Source organism: Ochlerotatus camptorhynchus, unplaced genomic scaffold (genome assembly GCF_037179485.1).
Source record: "Ochlerotatus camptorhynchus isolate MF236.1 unplaced genomic scaffold, CSIRO-AGI_Acam_v1.1 ptg000361l, whole genome shotgun sequence".
NCBI lineage: Eukaryota > Metazoa > Arthropoda > Insecta > Diptera > Culicidae > Ochlerotatus > Ochlerotatus camptorhynchus.
Window position 1 is genome coordinate 8,903,845 of NW_027040849.1, and position 27,422 is coordinate 8,931,266.

The 27,422-nt window shown below is 39.9% G+C and overlaps 1 protein-coding gene across 3 annotated transcripts in view; it reads left to right on the forward strand.

Annotated features, from left to right (window-relative positions):
- dpr12 (defective proboscis extension response 12) overlaps positions 1 to 27,422 on the forward strand; it is an 852,041-nt gene that overhangs the window by 529,843 nt on the left and 294,776 nt on the right. For 2 of the 3 annotated variants that reach the window (XM_065231890.1, XM_065231891.1), the window contains exon 4: positions 12,866 to 12,955. In XM_065231890.1, the coding sequence (XP_065087962.1) occupies positions 12,866 to 12,955 (90 nt within the window). The remainder of the gene's footprint in view (positions 1 to 12,865; positions 12,956 to 27,422) is intronic. The other variant, XM_065231892.1, reaches the window with a different exon arrangement.

A 27,422-nucleotide genomic window follows, 5' to 3' on the forward strand; every position in this document is an offset into this window, starting at 1 on the left:
AAAGCACAACATTGATTTATTAACAACACTACATTTATTCTTACTAACTAAACATAAATTTCGTACGGGGTTTGCCCCCGGTTCACTACTCGCGACGGTGTACCTTTTAGACTAATTAATTTCCTATATTTACATTTCTATCGCATAATTCTACTTCCCACATTCTTCGGCGAGAAACTCTCTCCTTCTCCGTGCAGTTCGTGCGTAGTAGTGAGTGACCACGGCGAATCGGTTCACTACCACTAGCCACCACACTCAACCGATTTTTAGCACCGTGGAGTACCTAAACTTAGTCAGTGCGGTTGGCTGCATCCGTAGTTTCATGCTGCTCGCAGACATTCTCACCCACCCTGAAGTTACCGGGTAAACTTCTGAAAATAAAGAAAAGAAAAGAACTCCTTTCGACGCACTGGACCACCGATTCAATTTTGATCTGAGGTTTGGTTTTGCTCTGGTGACGGTAGTAAACACAATTTTGCTACCGGACGTTTCATCGAACCGGTTGATGTTCGTACTGTAACCACTCTAGTGACTCCATCATCACCTGGGTGAAGTTCTTGTATACGACCCATCTTCCATTGTGTGGGTGGTTGATTTGTGTCAACAATAACAACAAGTCTGCCGATTTGCATTTCTGCTGCTGGCTGCCAATTTTTTGTTCGTGATTGAAGCTGCGTTAAATATTCACGACGCCAACGTATCCAGAAATCTTGGAGCTGTCGCTGGACTAATTGCCATCTGGATAGACGATTCATCTGAACATCGCTCAAATTTGGATCTGGCATAGCATGTAGTGAACCTCCCGTCAGGAAGTGTGCCGGTGTTAATGGCTCAAGATCAAGAGGATCATCCGATAATGATGTTAATGGCCTTGAGTTCATGCATCCCCGAGGGGCACGCAATAGCCTTTTTGACTGCGTTGGATTTAAAGTACAAGGTGTTTAACTATGTAGTTAAGTAATTAAAAATGAAAATTAAGTATTTCATGTAATTAAATTTAATTTCGCGTAATCAAAGCAGTGCCAGTGTAATTACTGTAATTAAAACACGTACTTCAATTTGATTCGTAATTAATGTAATTAAAAATTAATTTTCTGTAATTAATGTAATTAAAGTAACACAAATGTAATTAGAAACGTACCCAAATCATTATTCTTGAACTATTTTTAAAAAATGAAGAAAACCCTCACTTCATACTCGAATGAATTTATTCATTCAAAAACTCTTCTTACACCCTGAAATACGCATAATAATGTTTTACTAGACTACAAACATGACCAATTCTGCGAATACTTGTACTAAATTTCTTGGAGCACCATGCTAGAGTTGGAAACTGAAATAATCCACTCGCGACAATCGATTTCACTTTCGTTTTGTACGTTCAACATAATGTCGTATCTAGTGCACTGTATTCGTTGAATAATGCGCTTTAATGCAGAACTAGAATAAAATCGATTGTCAAGAATGGGTTATATCGGTTTACAACTCTAGCGACAATATACAGTGAAAAGGAAGTGATACTCATAATGAGGGCCGTGATTGCCATACAAATGAAATGGGAATCTCTTAGTTGTGACGACAAGCCTTCAAATTTTACATTTCCTTAAATTCAAGCAATTCCTCGAGCAAATTTCCTCCCGATCAAAAAATGTTCAAATTTTAAGCCATGTTCGCAGCACAGATCGACAGATGATGATATTAGCTTGTGCCTGAATTAACAGATTCAATGGAAGATGTATATGCATTTGCATTAATTTTCTGATGTTACGCGTGAATTCTTCGATTATTTCAATATTTCTTTCAAACTTAATATTATTATACTAATAATAATTAACAGAATTAAGGCAGAGTTCATTAACAAAAAAATTATAATCAGGTTTTGGTTGCAGACACTAAGATGATTCAAACCAATTGTGTGCTTTTATTTGTATTATCACCATCATATGATCACATCCGTATTCAGAATTGTCGCGATAGCATTTATGAAATTCGCCTCCCCATTGTTCGTCTTTCCATGGGTCAACTAAACAATACTATGGGCAGAACTCCAAACCGATAGGAAACGATGAGTCCCATGTGCACAGGACATGAAATGATTGTTACCGATCAACTTGACACACTCAAGTTATCCGTGCTGAGAAGACAATTGCATACCAGCTGCGATTTTTTCCCGGAAGTAGTTCAGCTGTCTGGGATAGCAATTTGAACTCTTAATATGGTCATTACCGACGGAGTTTCGTAAAATAATGAAGTTTGATATGTCACACGAGGGGTTCCGGTTCTTATTGGTAGTTGGATATTTAACCGGGGGGGAAGGGGGGGTACAATTAAATGGGACTGTGGACTGTCTAAGACCATTATTAGCCGTGCAGAATCATGAAGTTTGATATGTCGCACGAAGGATTTTGGTGCTTGTCGATAATTGAAAATATACCCGGGAACACCGGAACATGCCAGGGAGGGCCAATGGGATCGTGGGCCATTACTGGTCGAGTTCAGCAGAATCATAAAGTTTGATATGTCGCATGACGTGTTTTGGTTCTTGCCCGGGGACACAGGAACATGTCCGAGAGGGCTAGTGTGACCGTCGAGTCTCATTAAGGCCATTACCAGCCAAAATTTGGAAAATCATGAATTTTGATATGTCGCACGATGGGTTTCGTTTTTGTTGAGTATTGGCCACTTCCCCGGGGGCACCGGAACATTCCCGGAAGGGCTAGTGTGACCATGGACTTTCAATAAGGCCATTTCTGGCCAAGATTTGTAAAATCATGTTGTTAGATATGTCGCATGATGGGTTTTGGTTCTTGTTGAGAATTGGCCACTTCCCCGGGGCACCGGAACATTTTCGGGATGCCCAATGTGATTGTGAACCATCGAAAGGGCTGCCACTGGTCCAATTACATCGTTTGAGAGAAAAAAAACATGATGTTCATCGTGTGTATACTTATTACAGAACAATAAAGCCGAATGCCGACCAAAAGCGACCCCAACGGGAACCGAAATAACTCCGGAACCATGAATTGATCAAAATATTTTCAGATGTATTCAGAAACTTCAATAGATTCAAGACAAAATACAATTTGTTGTAAAGACAAATATTGAGAAATTATGTTTTTATAGCTAATTGAATTTTGAAATCTATGCAAATTTAGACGTTAGGCACGCAAAGGTTAACATAATTTTCTATTGTAATTCTGTTTTCGTTCGCATCCTCCAAATTAAATTCGTTATTTCTTAGGTTGAACCAGGTAGCACAAATAAACATTCCTTTCATTGTCGCATTCTCCGGTGCTTTTACAGGGGCGTGATCCAGGATATAGTTCATTGCCCTGCCAACACCTCGGCAGTATTGAAATCCGACTACATTTCTAATCACGAACCGATCGTTGTATGTGAATTGGCACCAATCACCAACTGACATTATCCTTAACGTAGCAAAAGGGCCTGTGAAATTTTTGTTTCACGGGCCAATAACGAAAGGGTCTAACGGTACGCTGGGGGAAATTTAAGTACATTTCTCGTTGTACATTAATGGAGTTAATGTACTTAATTTATGCGACTTGTAATTAAAGCTGAAATTTGTACTTAAAAGTAAAATTTCCGACGCTCGTAATTAAAGTAATTAATCATGTAGTTAACTGTAATTATTGTACTTAAAAAAGGCTTGCGTAGGAGTTAAAGGTTATTGCGTGCCCCTCGTGTTTAATTGAAGCCAAGGGGTGGTCACTCTAAACACTTATTTTGCGCCAACATTTTTCTCAGTGTGCCTCAAGTATGCCGCGCTGTGCCGAGAGTGCCAGGCGTCAGACTACCTTTGTTTGTGATTAATTTAATGTTTGACAACCCGGTATTTTGACAGTTAAAATGTTTTGTTTTGGTATGTCAAACCGTACGACCTGTCGAAAACAATGGTCACGTCAACGTCAGATTAACAGAAATGACATCGGCCTCGTAGGCCGACCTATTTGGATGGGAAAAGCATTGGGGAAGCGATTCTCTACGATGGCAACGTGATCGACTGTACACCATTTCGAATCAGACACTTCCCTGCGGGAGGAAGGTCTACTGCATCTGAGTAAGCCGGGAACCGCATTCATCGTACAACAACCTGAATCTGACTTTGACGTTCAACAGCGTGACCAGTACGGTGGACAATTCGCTTGGTCAGGCTAACAAGAATACTGCTGCTGCACAGCACTCGAATCGCAGTTCCATCTTTCATATGTCATAGTGCGATGAAGATTTGATCCACGGAGAGTACAGCAATTATTACACGCTGGTGAGGAACACCGGGAAGGGCGCGTACGGGTATGTGAAGCTGAGCTACCGGAACTCGGATAGGTTGCTGGTGATATCGATGTGCATACCGAAGGAGAAGTTCGTGCCGCAGTTTATGATTAAGACCGGGGATAACCGGAAAATTCCGATGGAAGTTTACCTGTTGACGCACGTGAAGCATCCGAACATTGTCAACATGTTCGATTGGTTAGAGAACGACAAGTTCTTATAGGTTGTGATGGAAATCCACGGCTCCGGGATGGATCTGCTCGAGTTTATCGATCGAAGATCCGTGATGACGGAGAAGCTGGGTTGTTGGATCATTCGACAGATTGATAATGCAGTTGCTTTCCTGCGCTCGTTGAACATTCTACATCGCGACATCAAAGACAAGAACGTTATCATCGGTTACAATTTACATATCAAGCTGATTGACTTCGGATCGGCGATGTTCGTACAGGAAGGGCAACTTTTTTCTACTTTCTACAGTCCGGAAGTGTTGACAGGCAACCACTACTCTGGGCCGGAACTGGAAATGTGGGCTCTGTTTGACACTGTACGTGTTGATAATCTTCGGGAACCCATTCGTGGACGTTGAGGAAATCCTACAATCCGTACTGATCATTCAACTGAAATCAAAGACGATTTGGAGTACGTGTTGCTTTCGTTATTGCGCAAGAATCCCAAAACCATCCAGGAGCAGCTGGAGATGGAATGGATGACGCCGGAAACAAATCGCCACGGTTCAATTTTGCCAAAACCGCACGAAACTAACCCGTAGAAGTGCTACGTAGATGCAAATATCTGCTCTGGAGTCCTGGAGATGCCTCCGGTAAAATGAGTAACGGCAAACTTGTAATGTTTGAAAAATCATAGCTAAGCCATTTATTGACGAATTTCAAATCTATTTATGCCATTTGAAACATCGTACTTTCAAAATTTATTCAGTTCCAATAGATATGGAACCTATTCCTACATTGCTGAGCAATGATTTTTCAAACATTGCCAATTTTTCGTTACACATTTTACAGGAGGCATCGTGTTTGGGGTGTTGATATAGCTTCGTTTGGTCAATGTAAATGACGGATATAAGTCATCTGGTTCAACAAGAGGCTGTCTGAACATATTTTCTTCACCTGTAGCAAACATGATGGAACTACCGTTGTATTCCTTTAGTCGTCGAATGAGGAACAATTGCTCTATCCTTAAAAAGTAGCCACCTTTTTCTACGATCTACAACCTAGAAAATCCTGAACACATCTGGTGCACCGAGTCTTACCATTTTTCACAGAAAATTTCCAAATCCCTCTTACATCCCCGATCACTCACGAGACCAATCCGGAAGAGCATCACCGCCACAACAATATCCCGTTGTGCTACCACGGTTTGTCAAGTTTTTCTTTCGCTTATCTTAATCACTTTGCCTCGCCCGAGTTCAATTCTTACAGCAGCAGCTGCACCGAAAAACTTGACATCATGCGGATATTTTCATCATTCCGGTGTGAACTGCAGCTCCGGCACAGTAATGCCTTCCTTCGTCTCTCTAGGATCTGCCATCGAAATTTAGCTGGCGAGTGCATGGGGGAGGATAAAGATATTTCCCAAACCTTCACCGAACCGCGAACTGTCACGTCATCGTCGTCGCCGTCGTCCTCGGTATGCTCAGTAGGGTGTGTCATTACCATTTTGTGCTCGGTGTGAAGCGTTGAGCTCTTTCTGCATATACGACTTGGAGTTTTGTGCACCAACAAGACATTTACGTGCGTAATACGACGACTATGAAGGAAGGCTAGTCGTTCCTCTACAGCTGGTGCTGAATGTGGTTGTTGTTGTTGTTGTTGGCGCGCTTTGCACTTTCTTCACGCTGCAAGCTGTCGTCGTCTTGGAATTAGCTGTTATTTGTTGGCGCTGCATTCGAGGCAAAAGGTGGCCGACTGGGAAAAGTTTTTCAATTTTGAAAATTGCTCTTAAACCTTACACATTTGCCGACGTAATACTTCCTCTTCCGTGTACGTATTGTTGATCACGGTTCAGCTGGTTTGTCATTCGAAGTGTTCCATAGCAATGTTGCTCGACACTTCCGTTGTCGTTGAAAGTAATTTCATGGTTGACGGTTAAGTATTGTTATGGAATTGGTTTACAACATGGGAGTTTTCGAAGATGAAACAACAAAATCCATTTCTCCATGTCGATTCAAAGCAGCAGCAGCTCGTTCCTTCATTTCTAGAATCCTGGGGAAAATGGCTCCAAAGCTGACCATACCAGCCGAAATAAATTGCCTCGCCATTTTTCTCCCTCCCTGCACTGATGCCTCAATGGCCAAATGGTGCAGGCAGTGTCCGTAGGGCAGAACCCACATATCGGTAATATATGAGGTCTCATTTCATATTGTGGGTGGGTGGGAGGCAGCCACGTGTTCTGGTTGGTCAGGCCCACATAAATGACCTCAACGTTCGTAACGGTCCAGTGGCGATGTTTGCAAACAACACAGCACTCCCTGTGCGGAAAACGATTGGATCCCAAAGGGAAGCTTGTTCCTGCTTGTAAGGAAGGCGTCATACATCGCAGGGATAGTTTGAGTTCTCATGTTTCAAAATTTCAATAAAGGATATCCATTCGAAACCCGTCACAAACATGACGCAAAAGCAGGAGTGAGTTTAAATTAGGTGTGTTAGATGGTAAATGATGATTAGGTTTGGGAATAATTTCCGTCATACTAAGCACAACCCGCATTTTACCTCTGTTATTTGGATGGATCCGAACAAAAAAGGAATGATTATAAAGGCACAAGTAGCATTGCAAGTTTTATTGAGGTTTTAAAGCATTCTATAAGTTTAAATAATGGTCTCCAGAACCTTCATAAAACCAAAATTGATACATGGATTGACTTCTAAACACTACTTCTTGATTCCTATTTCGTATAACGTGTTTCAATTTTCCCAAACACGTTGAAGTGTCAATGGATTCATTTTGGCATACGGATGAAGGCAGAAAAAATGGATTCGCTTGGATCACTTCTTTTGTTTTTGAGAAGAATGAATGGAGCTCTTATAGGTTTTGTTTTGTAGTTATTGAACAAAAGCTGATTAACTAAATTTTAATTTCAAACCACTGTGAGCCTTGTTTAAACAAGTGCTGGGACTCAGATTATCCGGATATTTGTATATTTCAATTTTATTAAATTTGGGAAATCAACAGATCTGCCATTCCACATGGACACCTAAAAACCAACTTGTTGACAAATTTTTAGAACAGTAAATAAGGAAACTGTTAAAGAGAGAATAGATTTGAAATTTCACTATCCAGATATCCGGATAGGTGCTATCCACCTGATACCATCTCAACGTTTTTTCAATAAATTTATTTCAATATTGAGCACTATAAAGCATGATATTCTGCACTTTGACTATATGTTTTAGTATTACTTCTGCGTGAAGTCAACGATTTACATAGTTGAAGATGCTAATTTCAAATAACAGACTGTAGTGGTAATTTTCATACGATAGATGGAATAGATGAAAGCATTGAGTTGATAGTTCCGTTAGAGTACGGCAGTGTGAAGATTGCATATAGATATTAGAATAGCGAGCTAGGACAACTTTTAAGGAAGGTACAAATCGGTTTTTTCATCTTTCTTTACCAAACCCAAGTATCAATTCAAGTTTTATAAGGGTTCTGTAGACCATGATTTAGACTTGTAGCATGCTCTAAAACCTCCATAAAACTTGCAATGTTACTTGGGTAGAATAGGCAAATTTTTAGTCAACTTTGGAGTGTTCTAATTTCGTCAAATATGATCCTATTTTACATCTTCCAAGAGCATTTGACTGGAAAACTAATATTGTTTTACGGTGTAGCCACGAAAATAATTCTGGTCACCCGATACCGGAGATATACCGGGTTTCCGGAAGTCTTGTCTAACTTGCCAAATTTTTGATAAGATTTTATATATGATGCTGGTTAAAAATATATATTTTTAGTCAATACAAAGAAAGAAGAACTATTTCTAAAGCGAATCATATGTCAAGAACTAAAATCGGCCTATACTCAACCGAGATAGGGCCATTTCCCTGGAATCGGTTCTGGTAGAGACAGCTCTTTCTTCATGGTTTCTCGTCAATAAACTTTCGATAAACTTTAAATGCATCATTGACCACACTGGTCCCTCTCGGAACTTACGAACGTAGTTTTCCAGTCAAATGCTCTTGGAAGATTTAAAATCGGATCATATATGACGAAGGTACAACACTCCAAAGTTGACCAAAAATTTGCTTATCCTAGTTATTTTGAGTAACCCCTGTTTGTATGTTACACTCACAACTTTTACTGCGTACGTTCTACACAATTTATTTCTAAATGATCATCTCACTAAATGACTATTATAAGTAAAATGTCAACAAGATAGCTTATGTAACGTAATATCAAATTAAGACTGAACTTGGTGTTAAACTGCACCAGCTTTACTATGATCCGTTATAGGTATTTGAAACATTTTTGTGCCATTTTGAAAAATGAATCGATTCACTAAGATCGATTCTTGCTTCAAGATCGCCCAATGCTACTCGAGACTGAATGTGGAATACTTATGTTAGAGTCGGTGTACAATGAGTCACGCCAAGAGTGAAGCCAAGTCTACTTATTGAACTGTCAAACCGGCTACCTATCGTGCAAATTAAACAAACATTACGATGCTATGAAAGGTCCACGAAAGGTATTGCAATAAAATATAAAATATAATCGAAGAAATGATCATAAACACGTGGTGATAGTTAAATTGTCATGGGATACGTTTGGTAGCGATCAGTAGTGAGAACTTCTACTATTTTTTGTTGAGATGATTGGACAAAATCACTAATACAATGATTTACAACATTTTTTTGCTCGTTAGAAGTCATTTGAAGTTGATGTAGCAGTCCTCTGTTGCCAAGTGAAAAGAAATGGAATCTTTCGAAAACCATGATGCGAGTTCAACTGTTTTTCTCTTGGCGTGACTCATTATACACCGACTCTAACTTATGTAAGACAAAGTAATATGTATGGTACAGTTGTTGTCTTTTAGTGCTGTTTCATTTTACGCCGTAGGGGGGTGTCCTAGAATAGCTGACGGATAGGAAGTCCTTGTTCTTAGCTGTGGTCGTGGTTGTTGAGGGTGTTCAGACTGGTCTTGGTGTGGTGTGCAGGCAGTTGTCCTTATGGTGGGAGTTGAGGTATGACAGTAGGCATAATTGAGGGGTCCGCTTCCGTTATATCGATCGAGATCAGCTATGGCAGATTATGCACGAGTACGGATTTTCGGATGAACTAACGCGATTGGTCAAGGCGACGATGGATCGAATGATGTGCGTTGTTCGAGTATCGGGGACACTCTCGAGTCCCTTTGAATCTCGAAGGGGGTCACGGCAAGGTGATGGACTTTCGTGTCTACTATTCAACATCGCGTTAGAGGGTGTGATCAGGAGAGTTGGGATACACACGAGTGGCACGATCTTCAGGAAGTCCATCCAGCTTCTTGGCTTAGCCGATGACATTGACATCATAGCACGGCACTTTGAGACGATGGCGGAGACGTACATCAGACTGAAGGCTGAAGCTAGGCGGATTGGACTTGCCATCAACGCATCAAAGACAAAATACATGAAAGGAAGAGGTTCTAGGAAAGACAATGTTAGCCTCCCACCCCGAGTTCAGATTGACGGTGACGAAATCGAGGTGGTCGATGAGTTCGTGTATTTGGGCTCACTGGTGACCGCCGAAAATGATACCAGCAGAGAAACTCAAAGACGCATTATGGCATGGAATCGTGCCTACTTTGGACTCCGGAGGACGCTCCGGTCGAATAAAATTCGCCGCCGCACGAAGTTGACTGTCTACAAGACGCTGATTAGACCGGTGGTCCTCTACGGCCACGAGACCTGGGCTATGCTCGTGGAGGACCAACGTGCCCTTGGTGTTTTCGACCGGAAGGTCTTGCGTACTTGACGGAACGTGGAGGAGGCGAATGAACCACGAATTGCACCAGCTGCTGGGAGAACCATCCATCGTCCACACTGAAAAAATTGGGCGACTACGGTGGGCTGGGCACGTAGTAAGAATGCCACACGACGACCCAGTGAAAATGGTACTAGAAAGCGACCCAACAGGAACAAGAAGAAGAGGCGCGCTGCGGGCAAGGTGGGTCGACCAAGTAGAAGGTGATCTGTGGACCCTTTGCAGACTACGAGGCTGGCGAACTGTGGCCATGGATCGAGTAGAGTGAAGACGACTTCTTCGGACAGCAGAGGACAACAAGGCCTTAGCCTGATTAGTAAAGTAAGTAAGCTTCCGTTATATTTGAGATAACAGGCCTGTCTCGCGGAGGAAAGCTAGTAGTGCTGCTGAGCGGCAGGGATCTTCACTGAGGGCATTTCGGATGCTGCCGGGGATATCGAACAGGTTTCTAGCTTCTTGTTATTGCGGGCAGTGACATATGTATGAAGTGTTGCACCGAATGGTGGATCTGGCACAGTGGACAGGGTCGGTGAAATTCGCCGTTCCCGGTTATTTTATGTGAGATACGGGTGTGTCCTGAGCTCAATCTGGAGAACACCACTTGATTTTACGGCTAAAGAGATTGCGTAAGCCCAGTCAGTAATGGCTCCACGACTCCCATGTAATTTTGGATAGCCAAGTTTTCAGTTCCGGGCTTGGAACTTCTGTCGTGAATTTGCTCATTTGTCGTCCTGAAGATGCGAGGTGGTCAGCTTCGACGTTGCCCTGGATCCCGCAGCAACCGGGCATCCATGCGACGGTTGGGTGGAGCACACTAGATGATGGCTTGGATCCACGGGAGTGTGGGGTGCTCGGCGTCAAGGGCGGTTACTACGTTGGCGGAATCCGTGAATAGAATGAGAATAGCGACGTAGGTGACGGCTGCCTCGGCGGAAAAAATGTTACATTGGTCACAGAGGCGGTGGCACACGCTTACATCAGGGCCGGATACCACAATTCCAGCTATCCCTTGTGCAATCGAGACGTCGGTATAGGGGATCGTATGGTTGTTGTAGCGACGGTATATCACCGACAAACCGACATGAATGATCATACGAATTATACCGAAATTTTTGATCAAAGCACAAAACTGACATCTGCCAACGTGTTCGCTGAAAATATTTATCCTAGCCACACGAACACGCGTACAAAATGTATGAGTTGGTTCGTGTCTAATCTATGTCGGTCAAATTATTTTTATCTAGGGGAAATGGATGTAATGTCGGCCTAAAAGTCCCTAATTTGGGCCCATGCATAAATTCAGCAATCGACTAAATTTTCAATAGCAACCAAACATATCCATTAGTACCGTCCCAATGACCCGTTCATCTAGATAAAATTGATAAATAGCAGATTTTTAGCGATGGGCCCAATCTTAGATCCATAGGCCATAGAGCCATTTCCCCTATATAAAAATTTCTATGGTTTTGACAAATGGGATCGCTACACATTTGAATCGGCCGTTATGGATTCTCGGTCAAGAGTTAAGTTTAAGTTTCATGTCGGTTTGTCGGTGGGTATATTAGGTCCCTGTGTACTGGGGTAACTGCGAGAGGGTTAGAGCCTGCCTTAAAGGCATGTTTAATTCTAGGGTCTATGGAGATTTTTTGCAGGTTCCAACTCCTGGCTCCGACCCAGTGGACTGTGGACACTGGGGGGAGCGGTCAGCAATTCTAGCGAGACGCTGGTTTGTCTCCTCTAGGAGGAACACTCCGTCGCTCGATCCAGAAGTTTTTTCAGGAGTCTAACAGCTTGGCGGCAGAGAATGTTGTACGTGAAATGTGTAGAGACAAGGACACATGGAATAGGTCAACATGAACTAGAAACATCGGCTTGCTGAGCAAAAAATTGGTGCACTAGCACATGACCCTTCCGCACATCTTTAGAAAAGGGACACCAGATGTTCAAAAAGCTATCAAACTTATCGTAATTGATGTTTTTAGAATCGTGGGTTTACACAACTATTCCATATTTTAAAACAAGCTCCCCACAGCACCCTTCGACTTATGTCGACAGTTTGCAGCACAAAATTACGATATTTTCACAGACCACTCACCAACATCCAATGGAAACGACGTTTTCGAGGAAATTGCGGAACAGTCGACGTAATTAGCTCTTCTTGACGATTGGTCCTCTCACCCCAAAGGATCGAACTGCTTCAAGTCAAGGAAGCACCGTCTGAAATCCCCCATTTCATGTTATTGCGCTGTTTGCGAAGTAGCAACTAACAATTTCAATGCCAACAGCAGCCCACACACACTTTCGATGGCATTCCACAAAACTCTGCTCGTTAGTCGCACCCATCACGGACAAGCGGAGGGAAGGAAGGCACGCTTGTCAAGCTCTAGTGTCGCACTTTACCAAATGCACTAAATGAGAACTTTAATGTCCTTGTCTTCGCACTGCCATTCCTACTGGGGGGCTATTTCGTGGAAAGTTTCCGTGCTATCCGATAATTACGTTACATGAATGTTGTTCTCATTGCTTCTCTTGGTGGAAATTTTCAAACCTCCTACTAATGAGTGTTTCGTTTTCTTTCTTCTTCTTCTTCTTGCAGGTGATGGCACACAATACAACCGTCCAGCTCGGCGGAGTTGCGTTCCTGGTCTGCAAGGTGGCCGGCGTGGACAGAGTGGGTGTACATTGGGTTTGTTTTGGTGTTAAGAATTTTTGCATTGTTGTGCGTGGAATGTGTTTTGCTCCCTTTCCTCACTCCCGAAGCTTGCCTTCGGTAGAACGTAGTTTGATTCCTGTTTCCTTTTTTCTTTTAACTTTTTCGATATAAGTAGTTTGGATCCCGATTTCATTCATTTTAGATTCGATGGAAGCAACCAGGCGGTAAACAGGCTCTCATAAAAGGGAGTTTCAAAGCATTTACTATATTTACAGCTTCGACAACACCTTTACCCAGCGCACTGTGGTCCGAAATTGGAAAATGTGGAACTTTTTCCCTTGCATCTAACCTATGATAAAAATAGTGAAACTAACTAAGGTCTACAGCTAATCTAGAAAATGTCAAAACAATCAATATGAGAATTCAAAATTCTAAGTCCGGTAATTGCAGAGTTATGGAGCATTTTCATAGTAATTCCCTTCAATTTAGTTTTTCGATTATAACTTTTTAGTGAATCAATATTTCAGTAAACCATGCTCAAGACAATTATCAAAATTACGCAAACACACGTTTCTTCTGAAGACTGTAAGTCGCTATAATTATTCCTTGCAGAGTTATAGCATATTTTTATGTATCTGTAATTAACTTCGTGGGAATGGGACAAGGGGAGACACAAAAAATTCCTAGCAGCTTGAAGCTTAGGTCAAGTACTATAAGGTTATGTTTTTTTTTTGTTGGGGAGGGGAGTAAAACTACTGCGTCCATTATTTGAACTCTTGTAGTACCCCTATTTGCTGTTTGTATCATGCAAACCGACCACTATTTACCAAGTGGACGACTGATTGCCTGGACACATCTTTTCCCAGTCCAGTCTAATATGGTTTATAAAACCAACTGCTTCTAAGATTTGTAGTTCAAATTTCACTAGGTTGTAAGCTAATACCCAGAAATTAAGATCTACGCTTGTGTAATGCACCACAACTGCAGAGCAGATGTTTCGAGGTTTCACGTTCCAAATTACAGAAACGGCAGATATCACGCTGAACCGGACCAATATTCTTCATGTGATATCTACTAGGACAGCGCCCACTAGGCCAGTGTATATACTAAGAACTCTTTTTTATTGAGCTCTTAGAGCTTTTTGGTGTAAGTTATATTAGGAGTTATAAATCTTTTCGACTGGTTGCAGTTCGTGACAGTCATCCAATTGGCCTTCACCATTTGAGTTCCAGTTTTACCGTACCGTATGATATTTCACAGTATGGTTTTGGGCCGAAAAACTGTGAATTGGAACCTAACTTTGCGGGGTAGTCTGCCCTTTCATTCCCTTCAATGCAACAGTGTCCTGGTACCCAATATAAGTTTACTGAGTTCCGTTGGCACAGTTGCCGAAATGAGAGAATACATTCCCAGACGATCATTGATGTACATTTGTAAGAACTCAGTGCTTTCAACGCTGCCCTACTATCAGTGAAAAAAATATAAATATTTGCACATCTGTATTTCCTCCTCACATTCAAGTATGGCTACAATTTCTGCTTGAATCACTGTTGGAAAATGTCCCATCGCAACTGAAATATTTGTCCCGGGGACAAAGATTCCTGCACTTGTTCGTATTCCAATTTTTGGGCAAACTGTGAAAAATTTGATTGAGCCTAGACAGACATTAGGACCACCAGTTTCCCAATCCGAACGTGCCGTTTTACATACGTTGAAGGCAATTTCATAGTTGTCCGCTTGTTTCATACAATTACATAAGATTTTCGATAAGATTGAAGTGCATCCTCTTGGATGTAACAGATGGAAAAGATAGATGAATTTTCATGTGATCTGAGGTAACGCATGATGGATATTGGCCGTTAGCTATAAACTAAGCCGGGGGCCCCGGAACATGGTCCGATGTGACCAGTGGAATCCTGATTAATAAAACCATTGAACTGGTTTTTGAATGCTCATGTAATTTTATATGTCACATGATGGATTTTATTCTTTTTAGTTCGTATTTAGTTTCATTGACTTTAAAACCAGAACATGTTCTGGCCATATGTTCTCTTTTGGATAATCTTGGTAGCCCTGAAAAGGCCCATGGTAGTACAGACTTAAATCCTTTGGAAGATGATGATGGCGTGTAGGCAGCTGGATCCGCAAATCGGACAATCCCATATTCTTCGGTTCAATGATTGAGTACTCGCAATAGTCTTGGCCCGTCTGCTGCTGAACAGGGGTTGAACTGGTGTCTGCAACAGGTTGGTAATCGCGATGGAAATCTCAACCATGCTACGATGAATGGGCACTTGGGAGAGTCTCGGCCCGGCAACTGCTGGACACGGGTTGACCCGATGGTTTATTATTATTATTATTATCTCTATTTAGGAGATTTTCAGCCGCAGGCTGGTTCATCTCCGGATCACTGACCCGATGGTTGGAAAGGCGCTGCGAATGATACCTCAACTACGCTACGAGAAATGGGCACTCCAAATAGCCTCGGCCCGGTTGCTTCAGGATTAGAAGCTTGGTTGCTACCGTTTTGCTGGTTCCTTTTGCTGATCGTTGCGATGGTTCTACTTCCACACAGGGGTCGTTGCTTTGTTGGTTATGTTTTTTCCCCCTTTATTTGAGAGATTTTTAGCCATAGGCTAGTTCATCTCTTTTGTTGGTTATGTGACTAGATGAGTGAAAATGAAAAATACACACACTTAGATTTTTTCGCCGAGATGGGCACCACCGAGCAGCTCGGCATTTTATTTTGCTGGATCTCAGTGAAAAACTTGCCGAGATTCAGCTAACAAACGGGAATTTTGCCGAGATCTCAGCTAACAAACATATTTTTTGCTGAATTTTCGGGAAAATAAAATGCCGAGCTGCTCGGTGGTGCCCATCTCGGCAAAAAAATCTTAGTGTGCATGAGAGATTTTCTAAAATGTCATTGAGGTTTAGTGTTTACCTATGATTACTTGATGCTTAAATAAAAATAATTGAAGAAATTAGGGCACGGCTTGTTGGTTGTGAAGGTGTTACGAAGAGTCTCGGCCCTGCTGCTGCTAGAAACGGATGCACTTGCTTCCAAGTTTGGATACAAGATTACAACTCTGGAGAGCATTTTGTGTTGTTGGAGGCGTCTGGTTCTGAATATGGCGATGAGTGTGCAAAATGTTACGCAATTGCATCCTCCCTATTCGCACACGCCCGAAGATCGGAGGCAAATGCCACTTCGACTTGTTTCGTCTACTAACGACTCTCTGATGACTGTGTTGGGGAAGCAGCATATGCATGTACGTAATTGGTGGATTTGTTAGTTGTTTTGACGCTTTTGGATAATGCTTGACATTTACTACTTTTTCAATATTTTTTTGTTGATAATCAACAGTACTGCTATCCAGGGTGCCTTCCATTCATTTTGACTAAAAAAATGTTTTATGAAATTATAAAATAATAAGATATTATGATGATATTTTGTATGTGTAAGTAACAAGAAAAGATTGTAAAGTTTGTGTTTGACACATAAAACCTGAAAATTTAGCTTTGACAGAATCACAATGAGCGATTTTCTGCTCGCTTCTTGGCGAAGAGTGAAGAGCGAAGAGTGGGCGAAATAAATGACAAAATCGCTTATTGCGGCTCTCATGTAGCAAAATTGGCTGGTATTATGTGTCAAACCAAATATTATCATAATATCTTATTGTTCCATAATTTCGAAAAACATTTTTTTAGCCAAAATTAATGGAAGTCACCCTGCTGCTATCGATGCGTGGAAATATTTATGATCGGTTGGTGATACAATTATTGAAATTTGTTCAGGGGCAGCTGAGTTCTTAACGTTCAAAATCTTTTATAATTTCGTTACGGTTTTCACAAAGCGTACCTTCATATAGAAATTTTTCTTCCGACTTCTTCTGCAATTTTTAGTCATGACTATGCTCGGGATTTGTTTTAAATCCAAAAGATAATAATATCTTCTGAATACTCCCAGAAGTCTCTTCCAACTTTCTAGAAATATTCGTTTGATTTAATCGGAAGCTTGTCCATCTACCCACTGGAAGCGGATCCTGTTCTGATGGAGCAGGTTTATAGGATAGCGGAAGATAAAGTGTTTAATGTGTTGTACCTTTTGACAATAGTCTTACGATGTTTTGTATAGTGAACAAGAATCCTTGGCTCGGTAAAGTTAATTGGATTAAACAAAATAAAACAATAAGCAAAAATACTCAAAAAAATCGCTAAACTAGCCCGACATGAATGCACCTGGTCGTTGTAAATGTCTTTGTTGCTCTATAGTTTTTTTTAAGTAAATATAGACTACAGCACCATATCTGTGATGCGATTTGAAACAAATCTATTGACGTCAAATGACAGCCCCACACTCAAAAATTTTGCCAAAGATTTCGACTCTAAAGGGTGTCCACGATGAAATTGCCACACACAAAATTGATTCGCAAAATTCGAGTTTTCATCCGATTGCCATCAAATTTTCAGGGATTGATAAATAACTATTATACTTCATTTTACCATTTTACTCGTATTTTATTTACAGTCCATACGCAAATGCCCGCACCTTGGCCTTAACCCCGGCCATGAGATTCTGCACAACCTGTGAATCAACCGTTTTTTGCATGTAAACCCATACTTTCTTCAGTTCCTCGACTGTCTTCACTACCTTAGGTCGTTTAAGAAGGTGCTGCTTCATAATCGCCCAGTACTTCTCGATGGGGCGGAGCTCCGGAGTGTTGGGAGGGTTGAACATTTTCGGCACGAAATTGACCTTATTGTCCGCATACCACTTCAGCACGTCCTTGGAGTAGTGGCATGAGGCCAAATCCGGCCAGAAGATTGTTGGGACGTTGTGGGCCTTCAGGAGAGGAAGCAGCCGCTTCTGGAGGCACTCTTTTATGTACACCTGTCCGTTCATCGTGTCCTGGGTCACGAAAGGTGCACTCCGCTTCCCGCACGTGCAGATGGCTTGCCAAACCAGGAATTTCTTCGCAAATTTGGACATCTTCTGAGTGCGGACATGCTCCGGAACGCTGAACTTATCCTTGGCCGTGAAAAACAGGTTGCCGGGGATCTGTTTGAAGTCGGCCTTCACATATGTTTCGTCGTCCATGATGCAGCATTCAACTTTCGTCAGCATGTTGAGGTACAACTTCCTGGCACGGGTTTTGGCGGACTTGTTCTGCTTCTCGTCGCGATTAGGGGCCTTTTGTACCTTGAACGTTCGAAGCCCAGCTTTAGTTTTGGCCTTCTGGACAAAACATCGGCTTAGGTGCAGCTTCTTAGCCACATCCCTAACGGAGGCGTTCGGATTTCGGTTGAAGGCCCCAACTACGTGGTTGTGATTTTTGATGTTGTACGGAATACTTTTTCCTTCACTTCTGGGCTTCCGATCGGTGGTCAACCGTTCCTCGAACCGCTTAATCACTCGCGACACCGTGGAATTCGCGATTCCCAACGTTTTAGCGATGGAACGATGCGAGAGATCCTTGTTCTCGTGATGAATGCGCAAGATTTTATCACGCACGAGCTGTTCTTTCGACTCCATTTCCGCGAGTTTTGATCACAGGACTTTAAAAATGTAAATAATGTACTATGAACTAAATCCACCCAAATTTTCATTAAATTCTACCCAACGGTTAAAAAGTTAGAGCAATTTCATAGCGTGGCAATTTCATCGTGGACACCCTTTATAGAGCCTTATTAAGTGAAGATAGACTACAGTGCCTTCTGTACGGCGCGATCTGGAACTATTTAATCTGGTCATGTGAAATTACAGTCCTTGGCATACTGAACAACTTTGCCCAAGCCGGCTGCTCTCTAGAACTTGATTAAGCAAATATAGACCATAGCGCTATCTTGACTGCCCAATTTGGATATGACTAAAAATGATACTTTTTGATATACTGAACAACTTTTCCGAAGACGGAATCTCTCTAAAAAAAATCATTTAGAGAAAATAGACTACAGTGCCTTCTGTGTGGCATGATCTGGAACGAATTAAATAATGTCAAATAGCAGCATTTGACAAACTGAATAAGTTTGCTAACGATGGCAATTATCTAGAACTCTGCGGTACGATCTGGAACTGATCTGATAATGACAAATGCCGGTCCTTGACTCACTGAACAACTTTGCCTAAAATGGCAACTCTCTAGAGCTTCATCTAGCACAGGTAGACTACAACGCCTTTTCTGCGTCACGATCTGTAACTAATCTGATCATGTCAAATGACAGCATTTCACGAAACGAATAACTTCACCGAAGGCGGTAACTCTTTAAGACTTTATTTAGCGAATATAGACTACAGCGCTATCTCGACTGCCCAGTTTGGAACTAATATGATGACTTCAAATGACAGTTTTTGACATACTGAACAATTTTGACGAAGCCAGAATCTCACTAGATCTTCATTTAGGGGAAATAGACTACAGTGCCATCTGTGTGGCATGATCTGGAACTAATTTGACAATGGTAAATAGCAATATTTGACATACTGAATAAGTTTCCCCAGGATATCAACTCTCTGGAGCTCTGCGACACGATCTGAAACTAACCTGATAATGTCAAATTACGAAATAACTTTGACGAAAGCGGAAACTCTCTAGAGCATCATTGAGAAAAGATAGACTACAGTGCCATCTCTACGACACAATCTGGAACTAACCTGATGATAGCAAATGACAGCATTTTACATACTGAAAAACTTTTCGCAAAACAGTAACCCTCTAAGGCTTGTTTTAGCGACATTATACTACATTGCCATCTCTGCGGAATGATCTGGAACTAATCTGATAATGACATATGACAGAATTTCACACAATCAATAATTTTGCTGAAAACGGTAGCCTAGACTACAGTGCCATCTCTGTGGCCCAATCTATAACTTAAATGATGATGTCTAATGACATACTAACGGCTACTCCTTAGGTCTTCTTTAAGCGAAAATCGACTACAGTGCCATCTATACGGCACGATCTGGAACTAATCTGATAACGTAAAATGGCAGCCTTGCGCGAGATGGCAGCACTCTAGAACTTTATGTATAGAGTGTAGACTACCGTGACATCTTTGCGACACAATCTGAACCATATCTGATGATGTCAAACCAGTGTCTGTTTTCATCATTTACCATCACAAGCAAGGGGCTGTTCATAAACTACGAAGACAGTTATTGGGGGGGGGGGGGTCAATAATTATCCACGGCCCATACAAATTTTAAAAAAATTGTATGGACAATTGTCTACGCAGGGGGAGGGGGGGGGGTCAAGAATCCCAAAAAACTGTCTACGTAGTTTATGAACAGGCCCCAAGGAGTAGCGCTTCTACCCAGTGTAGATGAATTGCATTTGTTTTGAAAATCTTCGCTGCTACGTACGAGCGAAATGAACAAATGAGCTCATTATACATCAACGAATACGCGTTTGTTGATATTCACCAGTGATTGATTATCCAACCCAAAATTGTCAAAATCAGAAGCGATCCTCAAAAGTAAAATAATCAAATTCATTTTGAACTAAATTATTTTTTGGAATATTGTCGAACCTAGCTATTATCATCAATTCAGCATGAAGCAATAATTTGCCATCGATCTGTTTGCAAAAACGAGCACGACACGTTCTAAAGCGGTATATTTGGGTAAAATTAAAATAATCATTTTGCATATGATGCTCAAAATCATTCTCACCAAGATAAGGATGTTTATTAATATTGACAACAACAGAGGCGATAATGATCATCCAGCCGAGAATGAAGAAAAACAAACGTTGTCTTCGATAGTCAAAGGTTGCCTTGATCAAGAGAATGCTGTTATTTCAAAATTCAAATTCATGCAAGAAGTTGGTCTTTCTGTTAAGGTTGTCCTCTTTTTCAGCTAATTTGAGTGTAGACGAAATGATTTTTGTCAGCACTGTTTCTAATAAATTCCACATACTGAACAACTTTGCCGAAAACACTCTGTACACTCTGTACATAGTATGAATTGTTGTTTTTTTCTTGTCGTAAAAATCAACTATTTACAATCGAACCGGATTCCGGAAATAATGTAACATGTACTGTCCAAGGTATCTATTTTGGACGAAGTAACTGTAATCAGGTATATTTATATGATTTGTGAAATTTTGTGAGCAAAATTGCCTTTGTAGATACTTCTGCTCATTCACCCATGGGTTGTGAAATTTTAATCGAATCACAATGTTTTATATCTCATGTGAAAGTTTGTTGTCTAAAAAATCATTGTTGGGTAAAAACCTGGTTCCGGTAATGTTGGCCACCTGGAATCAGTTAAAAAGATCTTTTAAGCTGATTCCAGGTGGCCAATATTACCGGAACTAGGTTTTTGCCCAGCAATGATTTTTTAGACAACAAACTTACCCATGAGCTATAAAACATTGTGATTTGATTAAAATTTCACAATTCTACGAGGTGATGAAATCCGGGACAATATTTCTGATCCACAGAAAACATCTCATTTGACAGAATAAATAAGAAGAAGAAGAGTCAGGACCAACGCTGTCAAGCTGCTGTACATTTAAAAAATCTCATTGTTAAATCTAACACAAACTTTTAGTTGTTTATTAATTTATTTGATAAGGCTCAATCGAATTAACTTTACAGAGCCGACTGGTCACTATACAATACATCTTAAAACTATGGCAAACATACTTTTGCATATAAAAACCAATAAATGATCCATAAAGTATTGGAAAACGTTCCATAAAAAACATCCAAAAAACATCGGAGAAAATCCTTAAAAAAGTGTGAATGATCCATAAATAATATCAATATGATCCATATTTTATGAAAAGTTTAGATACACAATTGTAAAAATGTACCGCTTAATTTCTTAAGAATGAGCATTGAAATTGTACGAATTATCTATAAACATATTGCAATTGATACATAACACATTCAGCAGTGAACCATAAACTAAAGAAAGTGATCCATAGAAAATCAAGTTCGCGCACTTCAAAATATAGCCATGTTCGGATTAATGAAAACAACTTCCTCAGATCAGTCCCGTTGTGGACAGCTTGAAGCTGAAACAGGTTTTATTAAACTAATATAAAATCTAAACGAATCTTTATGCTTATAATAAAGCCTATTTCAGCTTCAAGCTGTCCAAAACCTGACTGCTCTGGGGAAGTTGCTTTCATTAATCCGAACATTCTTGAAGAACAACATCGGATATAACCTCAAAATGTCAGAGGGATCAACACCACCGTTGAGTGAAGAACAGAACAGCGATCGAAAATGTACGCTTTGTGAAGGCCATGACCACGTAGATGATGTCTGATGTCTGCGATTTCTGGACCCATTATAGTTGTGCTGGTAAGACAACGGCTGTAAAGGAGGTTCCGTAGACGTGCTCGAAGTGCACAAATATGCTGAAGGTGCCACAAGGAACCAAGAAGTCTATCCTAAAGAAAGAATAGTGCGAGGAGTGATGCCGGAACCGAATCTGGAAAAGGAAGTAAAAATGAGGTCAGCCTGGAGGAATCCCTAGACCAGTTGCAGCAGAAGAAAAGCACAAATGAGAAAGCGCTGGAGGAAGAGAAATTCCTCCATGAAAAGCGATAGGAGGCTGAGCGGGAGATTTTTCATACCGAGAGTTATCTTCCCTCACTCTTTCAACAAAGATTTTGCTAGATTTAGGATTTAGGGATTCAATTATTATTTTAGTTAGGCACGCAAACGATGTAGAATGAGCTACTTACTACTGAGTTACTTAGGGTAAATCAAGTATACATCGTTAAGGAAAAATTTGTAGGTTACCATATTTTAGGATCAAGTTGTAGTATCTACATTAAGCAATTATAGGGTTATTAAGTTCAATATTTTCACGAATCCCACCTCCAACTAACCTACTTCCGTTGCTAGTTCACTAAAAATCACTACAATTGAATTAAACAAATGTAGGCAATAAACTTAATTTAGCTGTACAACGTGTTCTAGATGGTTTGGAATTGCACCTTCTTTTCCTCTTTTTTCTCGTTCTTACTCCGACTTATCTAAACTCACAGTTCCGTTGAACCAAACCTGACGTCTGTCATTTCTAACAGTGACCGTTAACGTAGCTCTCCGAATTTCCCACAGGGAAGTCTCAGGGCTTGGCGGTACAGGGTTATCCCAATATTCCGTACAGCCATGATCTATAAATTAGACGTATATTATTCACGTTTCGGACACTATATTATTAATTTTGATCCATAAACCATGAAAAATTACTCCATTATTGCGTAACTGCTTAGATTTACTGTACTGCCGTGTTTTTTAGGTGCGGAGCGATGGTCAAGCGTATAGAATCAGCTTCCAAAAGAAGCTTCTATAATAATCTTGTAAAGAAAATATTTAAAAAAATGTTAATTTTATGAATCATGCCTAGGGTAGGTGTTCCAGTTATTGGTAGACGTTCCTATTATGGTGTGTTCCAATTATAGTCAATGGGATATGCATATGTTTTTCATGTTTTGGAACCCTTTTTTAATTTGATCCATAAACCTTGGAAAATTACTACATAACTGCGCAGGGATGGAAAATCATTTACATTCATTTGCCTCTAACTTTTTTCATCAACAAAATATCGTAAAATGATGTATAAAGCTTTTGTAGCTTTTGATATGACCTTCAAATTTTTTTAATAACTAAAATCTGTATCTCTTATGCATGACGAAATAGAGCTGGCAGAGCATGTTATTGTTTTTCAGTGAATGCAATTTACATTCACTGATAAACAATGGTGGGTTCTTATCGCTCTGACTTATCATGCATTAGAGACACAGATTTGAGTTGTTTACAAAAGATGTAGTTAATATCAAAACCTACAAAACTTTAAACACTATTTTATGGAATTCTGTTGATGAAAAAGTTAGAGGCAAATGAATGTAAATGAATGCACGAAATGAATGTAAATGATTTTCCATCGCTGTAACTGCGAAGCTACTCAGGTTTACTGTTCTGCCCGTGTTTTTTTTTTGCCAGAAGAGCGAAACGATGGACGTGCGTCTAGAATAAGCTTCTTAAAGAAGTTTCTAAATTAACCTTCCATATGAAGCTTTATAAGAATATTATTATAGAATCTTCTTTTGGAAGCTAATTCTAGATGCTTGCCCGTCGCTTCACACCTCTGCCTAAAATACACGGGCAATTTTTCAAGGTCTATGGATCAACATTTAAAAAAAAATAGTGTTCTAAACATGAATGATGTACATTATGGATCATGCCTATATTTTAAGTGCGCAAACTTGATTTTTTATGGATCACTTTCTTTAATTTAAGGTTCATTGCTGAATGTTTTATGGATCAATTGCAATATGTTTATGGGTAATTTGTACAATGTCAATGCTCATTCTTTAGAAATTAAGCGGTACATTTTTACAGTTGTATTGCTTAATTTTACATAAAATATTGATAATATTGATATTTTTTATAGATCATCCACATTTTTTAAGGGATTCTCTCCGATGCTTTATGGATCATTTGGATGTTTTTAATGGAAAGTTTTTCAATATTTTTTGGATTGTTTTATCAATTATTAAGGTAAATACTTAGAGCTGCCTAAAACTATAGTCAAAAGGTACAACACAATAAACACTTTATCTTCCGCTATTCAAAAAGCCTCCTCCATCAGAACGGGAGCCGCTTCCAGTGGTTTCATTGTATGGCAGTATCGCCAGAGGAGGGCAGAGCGCTTCCATTGCAGTAATGGACGCAAAACGTGGTCAGCACTCACTCTCACACTCATCACGAAACGGTTGCTTTCCAAAGTCGACGACGCATCTACCGAAAGAACGGCTGTAGAAGAACAATGAGGAGGACCACACAATGGTTGCTGCCAAGAAAACAGACGATCGCGTGGTACACGTCGAGAGTGGCCTGCTTTTGTAGACAGCCGAGTGAACACTGCACAAACTTTTAATTATATTAAAAATTAAAGGTAGATTGTTAAATGTTGATATCCGATTTTTAACTTTTAATGTTAAAAATTTAAATTTTATATTTTAATTTTATAAGGGAAACGGATGCAATGTCGGCCCAAATGCCACTAATTTGGACCCATACATAAACTCAGCAATCGACTAATTTTTCAATAGCGACCAAAAGACCCATTATAACTGTCTAGATGAAACTGATAAATAGCAGATTTTTAGCGATGGGCCCAACCTAAGATCCATAGACCAACATTAGAGCTATTTCCCCTACTACATGTTCAAAGATAAATTTTACATTTGAAATTTGTATTTTTTAATTATGAATGTTAAATATTTGAAATAAACTTTTAATGTTCAATTCAACATTTTAATAGCCATTTTTTTACTGTAAAAAATTAAATCCTAAACGTGCTACAATGTTGAATAATAAATTTAAAATTTTAAGTGAAGATTTCAATTGGTAAACGTAAAGTGGTGGTTTTTAAATGTTAAATGTAACGGCGCCGGTGGTGTAGTGGTAAGCGTGATTATCTCTCACCCCAGCAGGCCTGGGTTCAATCCCAGTCGGTGCCGCCGGGATGTTCTGAGGCATAACATCTCTGATCACGCCTTCCTTCGGATGGGAAGTAAAGCCGTTGGTCCCCGGTTCATGAGTTGATGGGTCGATAGGTAGGGTTCAGGTGTGGAATCATTAGTCGTTGTTGTGTTGAATTTTTCATATGTTGGATTCATTTATTGGTATTTTAGGGAAAGAACTACTTGGTCAAAATTTTGATCACCACTGAGGGCACCGATGTTTTTTTTTTATTGTCGTTGTTCCCAGTGGTGATCAAAATTTCTAACAAGTAGTTCTTTTCCTAAAATATAATTAAATGTAACCAAAATATGTAAAATCTAGTTCAAAGGGAGGTTTCCAAAACTGTTAATACGGAAATGAAGCAAGCAAGTTGATCCGTTGTTGGGGAGGATGGGGTTTTCCTGCTGTGTAAGGATCAATAATTGTTTATATTAGTGTAGGTGGGTTTCGTATAATTTAAGATAGAATTATTTGCAAGGGTAAATTCAGCTTTACAACTGCTGAAAACTGAAAATAAGTTTGCAAAGTTGTTCAAGTAGACAGAAGCATTACATTCGCAATATTTCATTGAAATCTGAGAAGGTGCTGCCAATCACATGTCGAGTTAGCGTGAAATTCGTCCAAAGCTCTGAAACACGATGTATCCTCCTGCCAAAATCGATCAAGGACTTCATTTACCCTTGTCAATAATTAGTAAAGGCAGATTGCTGAAGCCGTCATTTAACCTACCTTAAGACATCTACACAGTTAAAAAATATGGAAATTAACAATGATTTAATTTGAAATGTAATTGAATAAATGCTAATGTAATGCAATATCGCACAGAATTTTCAATCAGATAGGACGCAAATAATAATTACATTACATCCAATTTAGTATTGGATCTATTTTTATATAAAATTATACGTAATGGTTTGATTTTAAATGAAACACCATGTAATGTAATGCAGCACATTCAAATTTCCATCTTAAAAACTATAATTTTACATGTTCTTAACGTAAACGCCTCTTGTCTTTCGCTTGCAGCGTTTGACGTTTTTCAGCCAAGTATCATGGCGGCCAGTTGGAAAGTTGCACGCTTTAAAAAACAGTTCTGCTCTTGATTCGAAATAGTTGTCTCAGATTATGGTCTATTTTTGTGGAATCTTGCTAATTTGTTATCAGCTAACTCGTGGGTGTTCCGAATGACGGGAAAATGACGAAGCCTCATCGCAACCCTCCAGAAACGAGTCCAGAAACAACTGCTCTTCGAGAAATCCGTCTCCATCAGAAATCCACTGTGTTACTGATCCATTTGCTGTTCCTGTGTTTGGAACGTGATATTGTTCAAGTCTCCAAACCCAGATCTGCTCCTCAAAATCTCGACCGTGATGCAGAAGTCAATGAGGATGATTTTTTCAAATGATTCGAAAAAGCAAAATCTCAAAATTATTTTATTACTAACCTCTAAATTTCATAATAAGAACAAAATTACATGGAGATTTAATTTTACAGAAAAGACATGTAAATTAAATGGTGACAAAAAAAAAACATTTAATTTTAAAATCTCATGTAAAAATAAATTATTTATCATGTGGTCTTTTTGTTACATCCAACCAGACAGAAAATTACACGTTTCGTTCGTACTGTGTACAGAGAACTTTTTTAACATATTGAAACATTTATGAATACTTTTCCTCATTTTCCATATATTCCAAACCCACATCTTCTCCAGATTAATCGGCATTGGAATAAATCTCAAACGGACTGAATATACTTGCACGCCCGGACCATTAATAACAGAAGTAAAAACAATTTCTTTGGATCCCATTACTCAGAAGTCTAGACGTATATTTGCACAAAAATGAATCCTAATGAATCAAAACAAAGCACGGTTGGTTCTGTACTTTCGTGAAACTTCGTTATCCGAATCGTTTATTGGTGAGCTATTAGCTTGGTGCATAAATTAGTCCTGATACGGTTTCCATTTCCAGTTTTATGCTGTGCAACTAATTAAAAAAAAAAC